Source organism: Corythoichthys intestinalis, chromosome 3 (assembly GCF_030265065.1).
Source record: "Corythoichthys intestinalis isolate RoL2023-P3 chromosome 3, ASM3026506v1, whole genome shotgun sequence".
Classification (NCBI taxonomy): Eukaryota; Metazoa; Chordata; class Actinopteri; order Syngnathiformes; family Syngnathidae; genus Corythoichthys; species Corythoichthys intestinalis.
In genome coordinates, this window is record NC_080397.1 from 17379708 (window position 1) to 17393477 (window position 13770).

General features: G+C 38.9%; 1 protein-coding gene across 3 annotated transcripts in view; it reads right to left on the reverse strand.

Moving 5' to 3' along the window:
* The window catches only part of LOC130912954 (uncharacterized), a 101322-nt gene that overhangs the window by 33491 nt on the left and 54061 nt on the right, over positions 1-13770 (reverse strand). For all 3 annotated transcript variants that reach the window (XM_057831142.1, XM_057831141.1, XM_057831140.1), the window contains 4 exons: positions 7963-8081; positions 5779-6123; positions 5611-5710; positions 641-772 (listed from right to left, as the gene is read on the reverse strand). In XM_057831142.1, coding sequence (XP_057687125.1) covers positions 641-772; positions 5611-5710; positions 5779-6123; positions 7963-8081 — 696 coding nt within the window. The remainder of the gene's footprint in view (positions 1-640; positions 773-5610; positions 5711-5778; positions 6124-7962; positions 8082-13770) is intronic.

Genomic DNA, 13770 nt, shown 5'->3' on the forward strand with positions numbered 1-13770 from the left:
GTCACAGGCACTTTAAGCATCATTCGTTCAAAGAGCATGAGTGCCCTCTAGTGGAGGAAATAGTTCCTAGTTTGAATAGTTCATTAGTTCCCATTATGAAATTAAAAGGATCATATCCCTGGTTTTCCATGGTCAATCACTGCTAAATAAGAACTGGGAGAGAGATTAAAACCCGCACTTTCGAGTCGTGTTGAGAGCAGAGCTCTATGTCAAACGCTTATATTTTATGGAGCTTTACAGGTACTACTTGAGTCTGATTGGTATAATGGAGTCATGTGATTATTGTTACACATTATTGAAACTGGTAACACTACTGTTGGCATCGCTGGCAAAAAAAAAAAAGGTAAAATCTCATATGTAGAATAACAAGGAAAAATGTAACGACAACTAAGTGTAGCCCAAAGTAGCAGAGTAAAAGCAGTGTTTCTTCTTCACAAATCTACTCAAGTAAAAAGAATTAAAGTAAAATTACTCTTAGAAGTACATTTTTCTTGGACAGTTACTCAAGTAAACGTAACGCGTTACTACCCACCTCTGGGAATACGGAAACAGGGATGGCATAATAAAGGGATATAAAGTGTTTTGTTTGTATTGATTTTTTCAAATACATTCAGCTTTTAACTTTAAAATGGCCGGTCACCTTCTGTCAATCATCTGGTAGCACTTCTTCATCCAAGTGAAGCCTGGCATCCTGCGACGAGGTGTGGCGCCATTCAGGTAGACAATCATGTAGTCCTCTGCCACCATTAGCTCCAAAGTGCTTATGACGTACCTACAGTCAAAATATTTAACCCTTTGTGAGGCAATCATCGAACTCATTGAATGCCATTGACATCCATCCATTTTGACTGAGAGGGCTTGCAGCAATCATTCCCTGCCAAGCCTCCCAGTCAAAATGGACAGTCCTTCTAGTTTAAATAAATTGGACCTTAATCGTCGTCTATGAATTAAATTCTATTAAGTTTAAAAATAAAATAAATCTACTTTCGAGCGTTATTGAGAGTAATTGTTTTCATTAACATTTGATGAATACATGATTTTATTTTTTCCTAATATACAGTGCTGCTCAAAAGTTTGTGAACCCCACAGCGATGGTCAGATTTTTTGTAAAAAAAACTAAAATAACCTTATTAAATGTTAAGTTATACCCAAATCCACAATACTGACATTCCAAATAATGGACTGAAACAAAAGAAATAGTTATATTGTCATTCTTTATTTAACAAAAGTGGTTGATTTAAGAAAAACTCAGATATCATGTGTGCAAAAGTATGTGAACCCCTTCAGTTAATAGGATATTGCGCCTCCTTTTGCAGAGATTACCTCAACCAAACGGTTTCTGTAGTGACTAATCAGCCTCTCACATCTACTTTGGGGGATTTTTGCCCATTCTTCCTTGCAGAACGCAGTCAGTTGAGAGAGGTTTGATGGGCGTCTGGCATGAACTGCTCGCTTCAGGTCCCGCCACAGCATTTCAATGGGATTTAGGTCAGGACTTTGACTGGGCCAGTCCAGAACACGAATCTTCTTCTTTTTCAGCCATTCCTTGGTTGTATTGCTGGAATGCTTTGGATCATTATCATGTTGCATGATCCACCTTCTGCCAAGCTTTAACTTCAAAACAGATGGCGTCAGGTTATGTTCTAGGATTTGACAATATTCCTCAGAATTCATGATTCCCTGGACTATGTGGAGTTGTCCAGGTCCTGAGGATGAAAAGCAAGCCCAGATCTTGACATTCCCACCTCCATGCTTCACTGTTGGGAGAAGGTTCTTTTGGTGGTATGCAGTGTTGACTTTTCGCCAGACATGGCGGTTTTGGTTGTGACCAAACAGTTCAATTTTGCACCTACATCAGTTGATGAAAACTCTTTTTAATTTAGTCTCGACAACACAACTGTTAAAAAAACAAACAAAAAAACTACTGAATTGATTGATTAGGAAATCAGGTTGAAATAATAGAAAATTCCAAAATGTTGAGGGGGTTCACAAACTTTTGAGCAGCACTGTATCTATTTATCTATCATGGCCTTCATAATGGTATTGACGGGACACGAGGCCGATTAATAGGGGGCCTATCTCTGTCAAAGCTGACCAAAGACCAACAAAGCAAGACCAAAGAGCTTTTTACATTTAAATTCTTATGAATAAATGTGCAAATCCCTTAAATCTTTATAGATATGGACGTAAAAACAGTCTTGATTCTTGGTTAAAAATAAAAAGTAGCAGTTAGCATTTATTTTAAATAAATATGTCGAATGTCCTTGAGAGAGAGAGAGAGAGAGAGAGAGATAAACTCATCCCTCTCCTCGCCCCCCCCGGTACGGTGGGTGGCTGTTCATCTCAAGCTCAGGTCCTCTACCAGAGGCTGCTGTTCCTAGGACTGCGCTCTTCTGGCCAGAGATGTCGGAAGTTTATCCAGGTATCTGCTGGAGCCACATCTCCAGTGTGCGGGACACGGCCCCCAGTGCTCTTATGACCACAGGCACCGCTGTCGCTTTCACCTTCCAGGTTCTCTCCAGCTCCTCCTTGACCCATGGTGTTTCTCTAGTTTCTTGTGTTCGATTTTCCTGATATTGCCATCATTGGGGATGGCTACATCGATCACAATGACTGTGATTATCTGCTGCTTATCCATGATTACGATTCCCGTTGGTTGGCCAAGACCATCTTATCAGTCTGTATCCGGAAGTCCCACAGGATCTTAGCCCTCTCATTTTCCACCACCTTGGGAGGTGTTTCCCATTGTGATCTAGGGGTCTCCTTTCCATACTCTGCACAAATGTTTCTTTACACTATACCGGCTACTTGGTTATGGCGTTCCATGTATTCTTTTCCTACCAGTATCTTACACCCTGCTATTATGTGTTGGACCGTTTCAGGGGCCTCTTTGCACAGCCTGCATCTGGGATCCTGCCTGCTTTGGTAATCTGGGCCTCTATTGCTCTGGTGCTTAAGGCCTGCTCCTGTGCTGCCATGATGTCAGACTCTGTCTAACCATTGGTAGGAGTTGTTCAGGTCTGCCACTTCAGTTATCTGTCGGAGGTACATCCCATGCAGAGGTCTTCCATTTTCTAGTGCCTGAGAGATTCATTAAGTGCTTCATCTCTTAGGGCCATCTTTGTGATGTACTGGTGGAGCTTGGATGTTTCGTCTTGGATAGTGGTCCTGATAATCACTGACCCTCGGCGTCCCTCCTTGCGCTTAGTGTATAGCCTCTGGATACTGGAGTTCGGGTGGAACCCTCCGTGCATGGTGAGCAGCTTCCATGTTTTCATATCTGTGGTCTGATCCTCCTCCTTTGGGTCAGCTTATTATGCCTGCTGGGTATCCGTACGGCATAGCTGTTAATTGCTTGGATCCTGTTCTTGCTATTGAACTGACTTCTCCGGACCTGCCTTAATCGTTACAGATACTTGTGGTACCTCCAATACCTGTGGTATTCCAAGGTACTTGTAGCTCTCCTTGACATCTACTATCCTGCCCTCTGGAAGTGCAACCCCCTCTGGCTGGACTACCTTCCCTCTCTTTGTCACCATTCAGCCAAATTTCTCCATTCCGAATGACATTCCAATGTCCCCGCTGTAGATCGTGGTGGTAAGAACCAGTGGATCAATGTCTTGCTTGCTCTTAGAATACAGCTTGATGTCATTCATGTAGAGGAGGTGACTGACTGTGGCCTCATTCTTAAGTCGGTACCCATAGCCAGTTTTGTTTATCAATTGGTTGAGGGGTTTCAGGCCTATGCAGAACCACAGTGGGGATTGGGCATCTCCTTGATACATGTCACATTGATCGAGACTTGCACAATTGGCTCAAAGTTGGCCTCAAGGGTGGTCTACCACAGCCTCATTGAGTTTGCAACAAAGGCTCCTAGTGTGGGAAAGTTGTCTGTGTTTTTTCAACTGAATTTGGGTATATTTGTACCACTGAATCAAAAAATGACAACGGTTTCTCTCAATCAGGTCGGATATTTACGCTAATTTGATTTTTAAAAATTATCTTCTGACTGAGCCGATTACATTTTGGTGACATCATCAGTTGATTTTCGTTAATATTTCTCATTCAAAGCAGGTTTTGGAGAAAAATCTTTTTCGAAAAGTATACATCAATGATAAATTATAAAATATTTTTTTGCAAACTAAATAATAGACATTAATCGAGTTAAGTACATTAGCGTAGTTCAGAGAGTCAAAATCTGATACCGATATCAAACAGATACCGATATGCAGTTGTGGATTTAATATATTATGGCTAATTGTATTGTGATGCCCCTATGGATGCTTTAATAACGATAAATGTAATAACTTTAAGGTTTTCCAAATAATCATAATGTGAAAATTAAAAGAACAACTTCAACTGAAGTTACAAGAAAAAGTGCCTATATTGCACCACTATATCAATAAGCGTACTTGCTGTGTTAAGCTGTGACCAGCCCTTGTACAACGGCAAAAGGCTTCTACATTCACTTTGAAGGAAACATACATATTGGCCCATAACCGATAATGAAAAAGACGATGTTGATATTATCCAATAATATTTAATATACTTATAGGATATACCCTGTCAAAGCTTTAATATAATTAAAAATTTAACAGTTCTGATCCAAAAATACCCCCAGAAGAGTCCTGTCCCATCCAACTATCAGTCGATATCCTGTCTCTCCACAACGTGGAAGCTCCTGTCAGGCATCATAGCAGCTAAGATAAGTGGGCACTTGGATCAATACGCGACAATTTTTGGATTTGGCACATTCAAATGATCATAAATCAGCTAACAAAACTTAGACAATAATTGGCAAGTGTAATTTTATATGTTTATAAAATCTGTCTGTCCATCCATCCATCTATAAATAAATACTTAATAATTAGTACCCGAATATAAGACGGTGTTTTTTTGCATTGAAATAAGACTGAAAAAGTAGGGGTCGTCTTATATTCGCGGTCTAGACATTATACCCATTCACGACGCTAGATGGTGCCAGATATCATTGAAGCTATGTTCTGTCATGACAGATCTCAGCTACTCTCAAGTTTAACCAGTTTGCATTATTTTATTGCAATGTTTTTCCTTATTCAGATTTGTTTTCAAGACTACAGTTACAGTTAGACTTCACTTTGATGGTTAATGCAGTTATTGCAATTTTGTTGTTTTATCACAATAGGTTGGTTTATTTACATTTCAAAAACCAGAAGCCATTCATTTACAAATGTGATTGCACTTTAGTTTACATATTTAAATGTTTAGATATTACGATTTGAATGAGGCAAAATAACATGCTTTTTCTCTCAAATATATTGTTATAATCATTTGTTTCAGATGTACTGTAATTATTTTCTGTATAAAAATTAATTTAGTGTTCAAAGTCTTTTTTCAAACTTGAATCTTGAAAAAGAGGTGGTCGTCATATAATCAGGTCGTCTTATATTCGGGCCAATACGGTACTATTAATAAAAAAAATATTACCAAACATAATCACTTGCCCCATAAAGTGTTAAATATGAATAGTATTTTGCACCTAATTTCATTTTACACTTCTAATAAATAGTTGAAAAGAGCATTGGTAATGGTAGTGTTTATTTTGTAGGAATAAAGTTGCATTTTACTCACAAGAAGAGGTTTTCCATGACATAGTTGTAACTGTCACAGTCGCTGTCAGGCAGGAAGCAGGCCGCAAACACAATAATGGCATTCTGCTCGGCGTAATACCCTGTCAGAGAAAACACAAGTTTTCACAAGGGAAGTGTCAAGAGGTTTCCGCTACATGTGTGCTTCTACCTCCGTGCGAGATGACCCTTTTGTACGCCTCAATGCACTTCATGTCAATGCGATGTTCCTGCTCGCCAATCACCACGCTCCTCCATAGTCGACCGTCCTCATGCCCCTCGCCGTCTCCCGACGGAGGAACAGTAGTGTCGCGCTCCTCCTCAGACGTGTCCAGCTCCTCGATGTCCACGTCCAGGTCGTCTCCAGTGTCCAGAGCCGCCTCCTCCTCGTCAGTGTCCAGGGCGTCCTCAGAGAGCAGGGAGCCTTCACTGTGCTCCAATGAGACGTTCATGGGCGGCGCCACCAACTTACGCCTCTGACTGGAGCCCGCTGACACGTCTGCAGAGGAAGGTGGGTCTGCCGTAAAGGAGCAAATATGCCTATTTGTAAATTCGTCCAATATTGAATTTTTAACAGATATACCGATGTTGTCCAACTCCACAAATCCAATACGATATCAAACCGATCCAGATATATTCGGTCATGGACATGACATAAAATGAGCCAAAACTAATAATTCTTAAAGAAATTACCTTTACACTAGTTGCCCCAACGCACTACTAGGGGGCGACAAAGTAGTACAATTTCAGGCGACAATGCCAATGAGTGACAATTCACAAGATGCATTCTGCTGGTCTTTAATCATAAATGATGTGTTCTTTTTGGTAACACATTAGTTATATGTGATGAGTTTATAATTGATTATTTCTCATTTATTTATTTTATTTATACACCATGAATGAAAATGGTCTTTGCTCACTTCACTAATCCTAAGCATCATAGTTTGAAGACATACAGTAGAGGCCATTCTAAGCTAGCAACTGTGCTAAACTGTGACTATCCAATATACAAAGCTTGTACATTAATGTTAAGATACATTTGGTGACAAAAGCAATGCTGACAGTTTCCTATATCAATTCAAATGCTTTTATCGGCCAATGTTATCAGCCACCCAATAAATCTACTCATTAGCTACATCATATGATATAAAATCCCGTTCTCAAACATTTCCACAACAAAAATCAAAGTCATTTATATTCATGTGGGACTAACCTCTCATTGTTCCACACTACATGAGTCGGTAAGGCCTCCGCCATTAACTTCGCAGGAGAGCATGCATGGACAGTAAAATTCATAACAGGAATGACACAACCATACTTTGACATTATTTCTGTTTGGAGCTGAGAAGTCATTTAAAAGGTCTTATGGTGGGGTCAGTAGGAGGTGACATAACTTGAAGGAATTACAGTGCAACTCACAATCTTGGCTTACGTACAAAAAAAAAAAAAAAAATAGGGGTGGGACTTTAATACATGGATAACGATTAATTAACTACACAAGAATTTAAAAGTTAAGAAAATTAATGCATTTTAATCACGGGTTGCGTTACATTCACGAAGCCTTCAAACATCACAAGCAATACAAAGTTTTTCAGAACTGTAAACTTACATTACCTCGGCTGAGTCCCTACATAATTTAGGAAACCCAGGAAACTTTTGGCCTGCTAATTGATAAAGTACGTCTAAAAATGTCTCCAAAGGAAATCGATCTGTGGTGAAAAAAAGGTCAGGGACCACCTAAGGAAGGTACAATCTAATTTTACCAAGGGTACTTGGGAGTTTTAGACCTCTAAAATGACCATTTATAGAAGGAAGATGTACACATGTACTTTGTTTTGTTACCATTTAAATGTCTTATAATGGCACTCCAAAAGTATTTTGAGGTATTTTTTTCTACTATTTTGTATTGAAATGCAATTAATTGCACTAAAATCGTCACAGATTAAAGAAAAAAAAAATTGGCGGAACTCATTTTTATGTAATTAAAAATTAAATTAATTACACAGCCTCTAATTAATTTGATTAATTCTAGTAATCGAGACAAAACTTTTAAAAATCAAAATCAGAAATACAGTCTGCTTATAGCACGCAATAGCACTTTTTTTTCCAACGTCAGAGTATTTAACTCATCTCCTGCCATTGACAACGTCCATTTCATTTAAACTTCGAGGAATGGTTGTGAATGCTCATCTTTTATAAGACTGGCAATCCTCCCAGTCAAAATGGATTGGACATCCAACACTGTCAATGGCAGGAGGTGAGTCAAATAAGTGCCCTATTAAGGATAAAAGGGACAGTACCATAGTTTTTTTTTCAAATTCTGTAATGAACTTAAGTATGCTACTGTTTTCTTTACCTTCCCGGTTTTCTGTATCCTCAGCCTCCTCGCTGGAGGCCCTCTGCATCATCATCATCGTTGTCATCGCCGTCTCCGCTGCCGGTTGGTCCTTGTACTGGTCCTCGTGGTGTTCTCTCCTGCGCCGAGCCAAAGAAACACAATTAATCACATATAAGACCACTGCTGTTACTAGGACCAGCATACACAAAAAGACACCACAAAAGCCAAGTAACAAAAACATAATCGAGCTACCGGCAGAGACATTTTTGAATAAATGAAGTAAGTCTTCATGCACGTGTGGGACGAGGGGAACAATACGGGACAGTGTTATCCCTCCCCTCCCCCTTTCAACATAGCATCTCTCTGCACTTCATTAGCATAACGCCCGATAACAAAAGAGTATAAAGAAGAAACTTGGACACGCAATCGCATCATATTTACACACCTACCTTAGCATGAAGCAGCTTCTCTGCCAACGGGTCACATGGCCATCACAATGACAGACTCACAGACACACACACACAAAGACAGACGGGGGAGGGCCGCGTTCCGAAAAGACGAAAGGGGGCGGGTCATCGGAATTACAAAGTGGGGGCCAAGTGATGCAACTGTTAATGAGCAGTCATCATTAAAACTGCATTGCACTCAGACACATGCCAGGGACAAACTGAAAATCATCATGTACATACAGTACAGTGTACATAATATACTGATAGTTCTAAAATATACACTATACAGTGGTACCTCGAGATTTGAAAGCTTCTGTATACAAAAGAATACGAAAACATTATTTTAATTTTTTTTTCCCCCCGATGCTTTTTCACTTCATGTTACGAAAAAATATTCATCAAACGAAATACGCACTGTAATAGATAATTCCCACTCGCAGCAATGAGATAATGTAAACATGTTTGACTATAAATTTAAACACACCATAATGTGCTTCACTTAGTTCGTGTATATGAAGCAAAGTAGGAATATAACTTTTTCAGGGCACAAACAGCTAGATGAAATAGCAAGCAATAACTGCTGGAGTTAGCTTGTCTTTTGTACTCCATGTTTGCTATGAGCTTGAGTGGTCATATGATAATATCTGTAGAATGAGCTGGAACCTAACAAACGAGTTACAGTTAGGTCCACTAGGAGGCGACAAAGCATTATTAAGACAGGTAATCTAAGGACATTACAGCAAATTTAATGCTTGGCACCACTGTAGTTTAAATAGTTACTGTAGCGTACATGTTTACTGTACCCACATTGTATATACTGTATTTTAATTTGGACTATTAAGTCGAACCCAAGTATAAGTCGCACCAGCCAAAATACACAATGATGAGGGGAAAATAAAACGTCGCCCTGGAGTAAAGGTCTACTTTTCGGGAGGTCGTTTTATTTCATCAGAGACCAAGCACAGATGTTATACATTATAGTGGGAATAAAACAGAGAACGAAGTCATAAATAGGTATCTGTTGACATATTAACAGTTATTCAGATAACAACAAACCAACCAAACTTTCTACCAAATCCATTGAAGTCTTCATCTTCAGTATCAGTTTTGAACAATTGCAACAACTCGAAATAGAGGGCAAGCCTCGAGTATAAGTACAGTATCAATATATAAGTCGCACCCGAGTATAAGTCGCAGGCCTAGCCAAACAATGACAAAAAAAAGTGCGACTTAGAGATTTTTCACCGTCATGTGAATGATGACGTGTTTCCGCCCAGATGTAGTAAACATTCCTCCCTCTTGAACCTTCTGGTGGAGTCGTTTCACACACGCAAATATGGAAATATCTTAAAAATACAACCGTTACCAGCTGTAAATCGAGACAGGACATTATGTTAGCTTTCGAGCTGCCACGTTTAGATTACCCAGGCATACTCTATATAATTACCTGGTAAACATGAGGAGTACTTACACCTACCAAACTTTAAAAGCCTTTAAATGCCTTGAAGGCTAGAAACACTTCGTAGTAGGATTCGTCAAGCTTTTATTGGCGAAAAACACGTCAGATGTTTACATCGTCGTCAGTCAGGTCAGTGATTTTTTCATCTACACACTACACTAGAAATGCATGCACACTTGTCGCCAGACAGGGAATATGAAATGCATGGGACGGTCTATACAGTATTTTGAATTGGTCCACTTTACACCGCTGGAAACTATCATAAAAATGCACTATTGACCATTCAATTACTTTTTAATCTGTATATACTATTATTTCATATAGTGTTATTTATTAGAATGGCCATCATTTGAATTTTACATGAGGGACGAACACAATGATAACATCAGGAACGGCCGCAGTCTCCCGCATGTGCTTCTTCATTTGCTGGCGTCGGTTGAAGTTCTGCAATACACCCGCCTTTTCTTTCTCTGTAGTCTTCACATATCTAAAGATAGATGGCACGTTATCGAGTGAACACACACTTCATAATTTATTGACATATTTGCCATTCACTGCGTCACGCCATCCCGAAGGGTCACACACTCCACTTCATTTATTAGCAGTCGATCACATGCAGCGATGTAGCACCGGATTTAGGTTAAAAAAAGTACGATAGCTGTACTGCATACAAACAGGAATGATTGTCTCAGGAGTGATTTGTTCGAGGATTCAAGGTAATTATTATATTTTTCGTACCATGCATGCATTTTGAAACGTTGTGAAAAAAATCAACGGGAGAAATAACTGCTACGGACTAGTATCGTCCTTCGATATATTTACGTAAAATAAATGCTACTTGCACGTTTTTTTTTTTTTTGTTTTTTTTTTTTTGCTTTTAACTGTTTTTTTGCTCCCGATCCGATCCCGATCGTTTTAGTTTGAGTATCTGCCGATCCCGATATTTCCCGATCCTCTTGCTTTTTTTTTGCTCCCGATTCAATTCCAATCAAAAAAATGAATAAAACTCGGACGAATATATAGATTCAACATACAGTACATAAGTACTGTATTTGTTTATTATGACAATAAATCCTCAAGATGGCATTTACATTATTAACATTCTTTCTGTGAGAGGGATCCACGGATAGAAAGACTTGTGACTTTGTATACTGTGACTAAATATTGCCATCTAGTGTATTTGTTGAGCTTTCAGTAAATGATACTGTAGCCATGCCTAAATGCATGATGGGAAGTGGAACCATGACTGTGCGTAGTGCTACCAATTGATATATCTTCTCTGCGTTGGGAAATAACATAAGGTGTTAAGAAAAAGATCAATTGCTACCTTGCCTCTCCACATTACTTCCCATGATATATCTAATCGTAGGGAGAGGGATTGTAAGGCTTTAGCCAATTAAAAAAAGGCTCCAAAGGCAGTTGCCCTTTTTGGTTTTAGGCCGGTAGCAGCTTTGGGTATGAAAATATTTGAATTTGAAGTTTTTGAAAATAGGCCTACGGCTCGACCCTGTGCTCCCCGTCATGTCAATATATTATTAAGTCTATGGGGTGACAGAGGATTGTTGCTTTTCTCTCCTGCACTGAAAAACAAACAAGAAATAAAAACATGCTAAATTCCCATAAGTTAGTGAATTACATTACTACACTCGAGGGCACGCATAACTTTATATCAAAGCCATTCTTTGGCCATGTCTTCACCGAGCAGGGTTTTTTAAAACCGAGGATCCTGCCCTAATACGTCGGGAAAAAATAATTACGTCCACACCAGCATGTTTGTAGAAAAATGAACGCTTCCACAGCCAACCGCATTCCTTCAGTTTTAAGTACATCCATAACAATGGGTGAAAAATAATTTTCCATAATACTACAATCCTTTCTTTGCATGTGTTCTTCAATATGAAGCATTGCAAGAGTTTGTAAATAAATGGAAGCAAAAAAAGCATCTGTCTAATTTACTCCAAATGTAAACATCGGTCTCATGTGCGACGTAGGGACAAAGTTTGTCGCAGTCAGTGACGTTTCCACAGTTAAATCTTCGATTATTAGTGTCCACATGATGGCGTCACAAACGCAGAATTCGTGAATCTTAACTCTGCCTGCAGTTTTCAAGAACCCTTGTTTAAATATGTGTGTGGATTATAGGCCAAACCATAGAAAGAGTTCTTTTTTGCCAAATACCCTGCTACGTGTAGACATGGCCGCAGTCAGATTTATTTATTTCTGCACGCAGAAGTGTGAGGCTTTCTTTTGAAGCATCTTCCCTAGCTGAGTGGTAGCTTGGCCCAGCAGCCAAACACGCCCAAACACACTCAAACGTTAGCATAATTAAAAATGATAATAATAAATTTGCATACCTCATATGAAATGGGCGTCAAAGAGCCTCGAACTCTCAGATAGGAAGAAGTTTACCCGTTCAATGGCAGCCAGCCATTTTCCACATCGCTCCTTCTCTTTTGGGATCCGGTAAAAGTGCAGTTCTCCATCAAATTTGTGCAGTGAAATGCTACGCAGTACTTCACATTTCATACTTTGTCGCGGCATATCTACGGTAATTTGAAAGGAGATCGCCACTTAAAAGTTTAAACGTAGCCTTGCAAAGCTACGGCGTGTATACAAGCGACAAGCATGGCGTCAGGTCCAAGATGGCCGTTACCTTTTTGGCAGAAGTGCACCGACGTCACGTGAAAAACCTCTTTAGTCCATAAAATACAGTATATACCGCAGCCTACATGTTTACTGCACCCAAGTGTATATATATTGTATACATTAGGGCTAGGCAATCTGGCCAGAAAAGATCAAGATTTTTTTTTTTCCTATCGTCTGATCTCAGTTCATTATTTTTTCTCTTGAGCTTTTTTCCTGTTGTCTTTTTTTGGGTTTTTTTTTTTTTTTTTTTTTGGTAGTTTTAAACACAAAATGCAACAAACATTTAAGAAAATATAGATCTGATAAACATTTCATTCAAATTTGCAGTAAAAATTACCCAAAATTAGTAGCAGTGAATACTCTGCCTCCCGCAAGCAACACTTCTCATTAGGGGTGTAACGGTACACAAAAATCTCGGTTCGGTACATACCACGGTTTTGAGGTCACGGTTCGGTTCATTTTCGGTACAGTATAAAAACAAAATGCAAAATATGAATGTGCTAGTTGTTTATTACACACTTTTGTGCTTTCAACAATAGGAACATTAGCCTATACAAAGCTAGAATTCTGCTCAAAAAGTAGCGGGTATTTAAAGATAATCCAACAACAATTTACCTTTCAGACCCCGCGTATTGGTCAGCTTTCTTTCTAAAGAAAGAAGAAAAAAGAAGTCCTGTGCTAAAGAGAAAAGCAATCCCAATGACAAAGATTTTAACATGTATTTAACAAATGAAATGCCTCAATGAAACATTTTTTTTTCTTATGAAAGGTTTTCAAAAGCTTTATTAGTGGATTTTCTCAAGTTAAAGCGCCACACAGAAATTTAATTGTGTAAGCATGATGTGTGTATTATTCTTATTATTTAATTACAGGTGTTTTAGCTCATTTCAATTTATTTTATTTAAATTATTTATTTTATTATGTGTTTATATTTTACAAATGTGATGTATTATTCATTTATATTGTATAACTTCAGTTCCTATGTGAATATTAGTTCCTACTTGTTATGTTGAGGTAGGAGGGCTTTGTATTGAACACGGAGCCGTGTTGGTTATTATTATAGCAGAGAAGACAGCCGTAAATCAACAAAGACAAGTCAACTGTGCCTCGATCGACGACTCAAGAGATCTGATGGACTGAAAAAGTAGGTTACGATTGCATATTAGTTTGAAAATCGACCGGATCCACCGTATTATTACACGAGTGACTTCTGGCCCGATCCAAGCTAGTAGTATTGACGCAGGAGGGCCGCGTCTCACGTCAAATAATAAA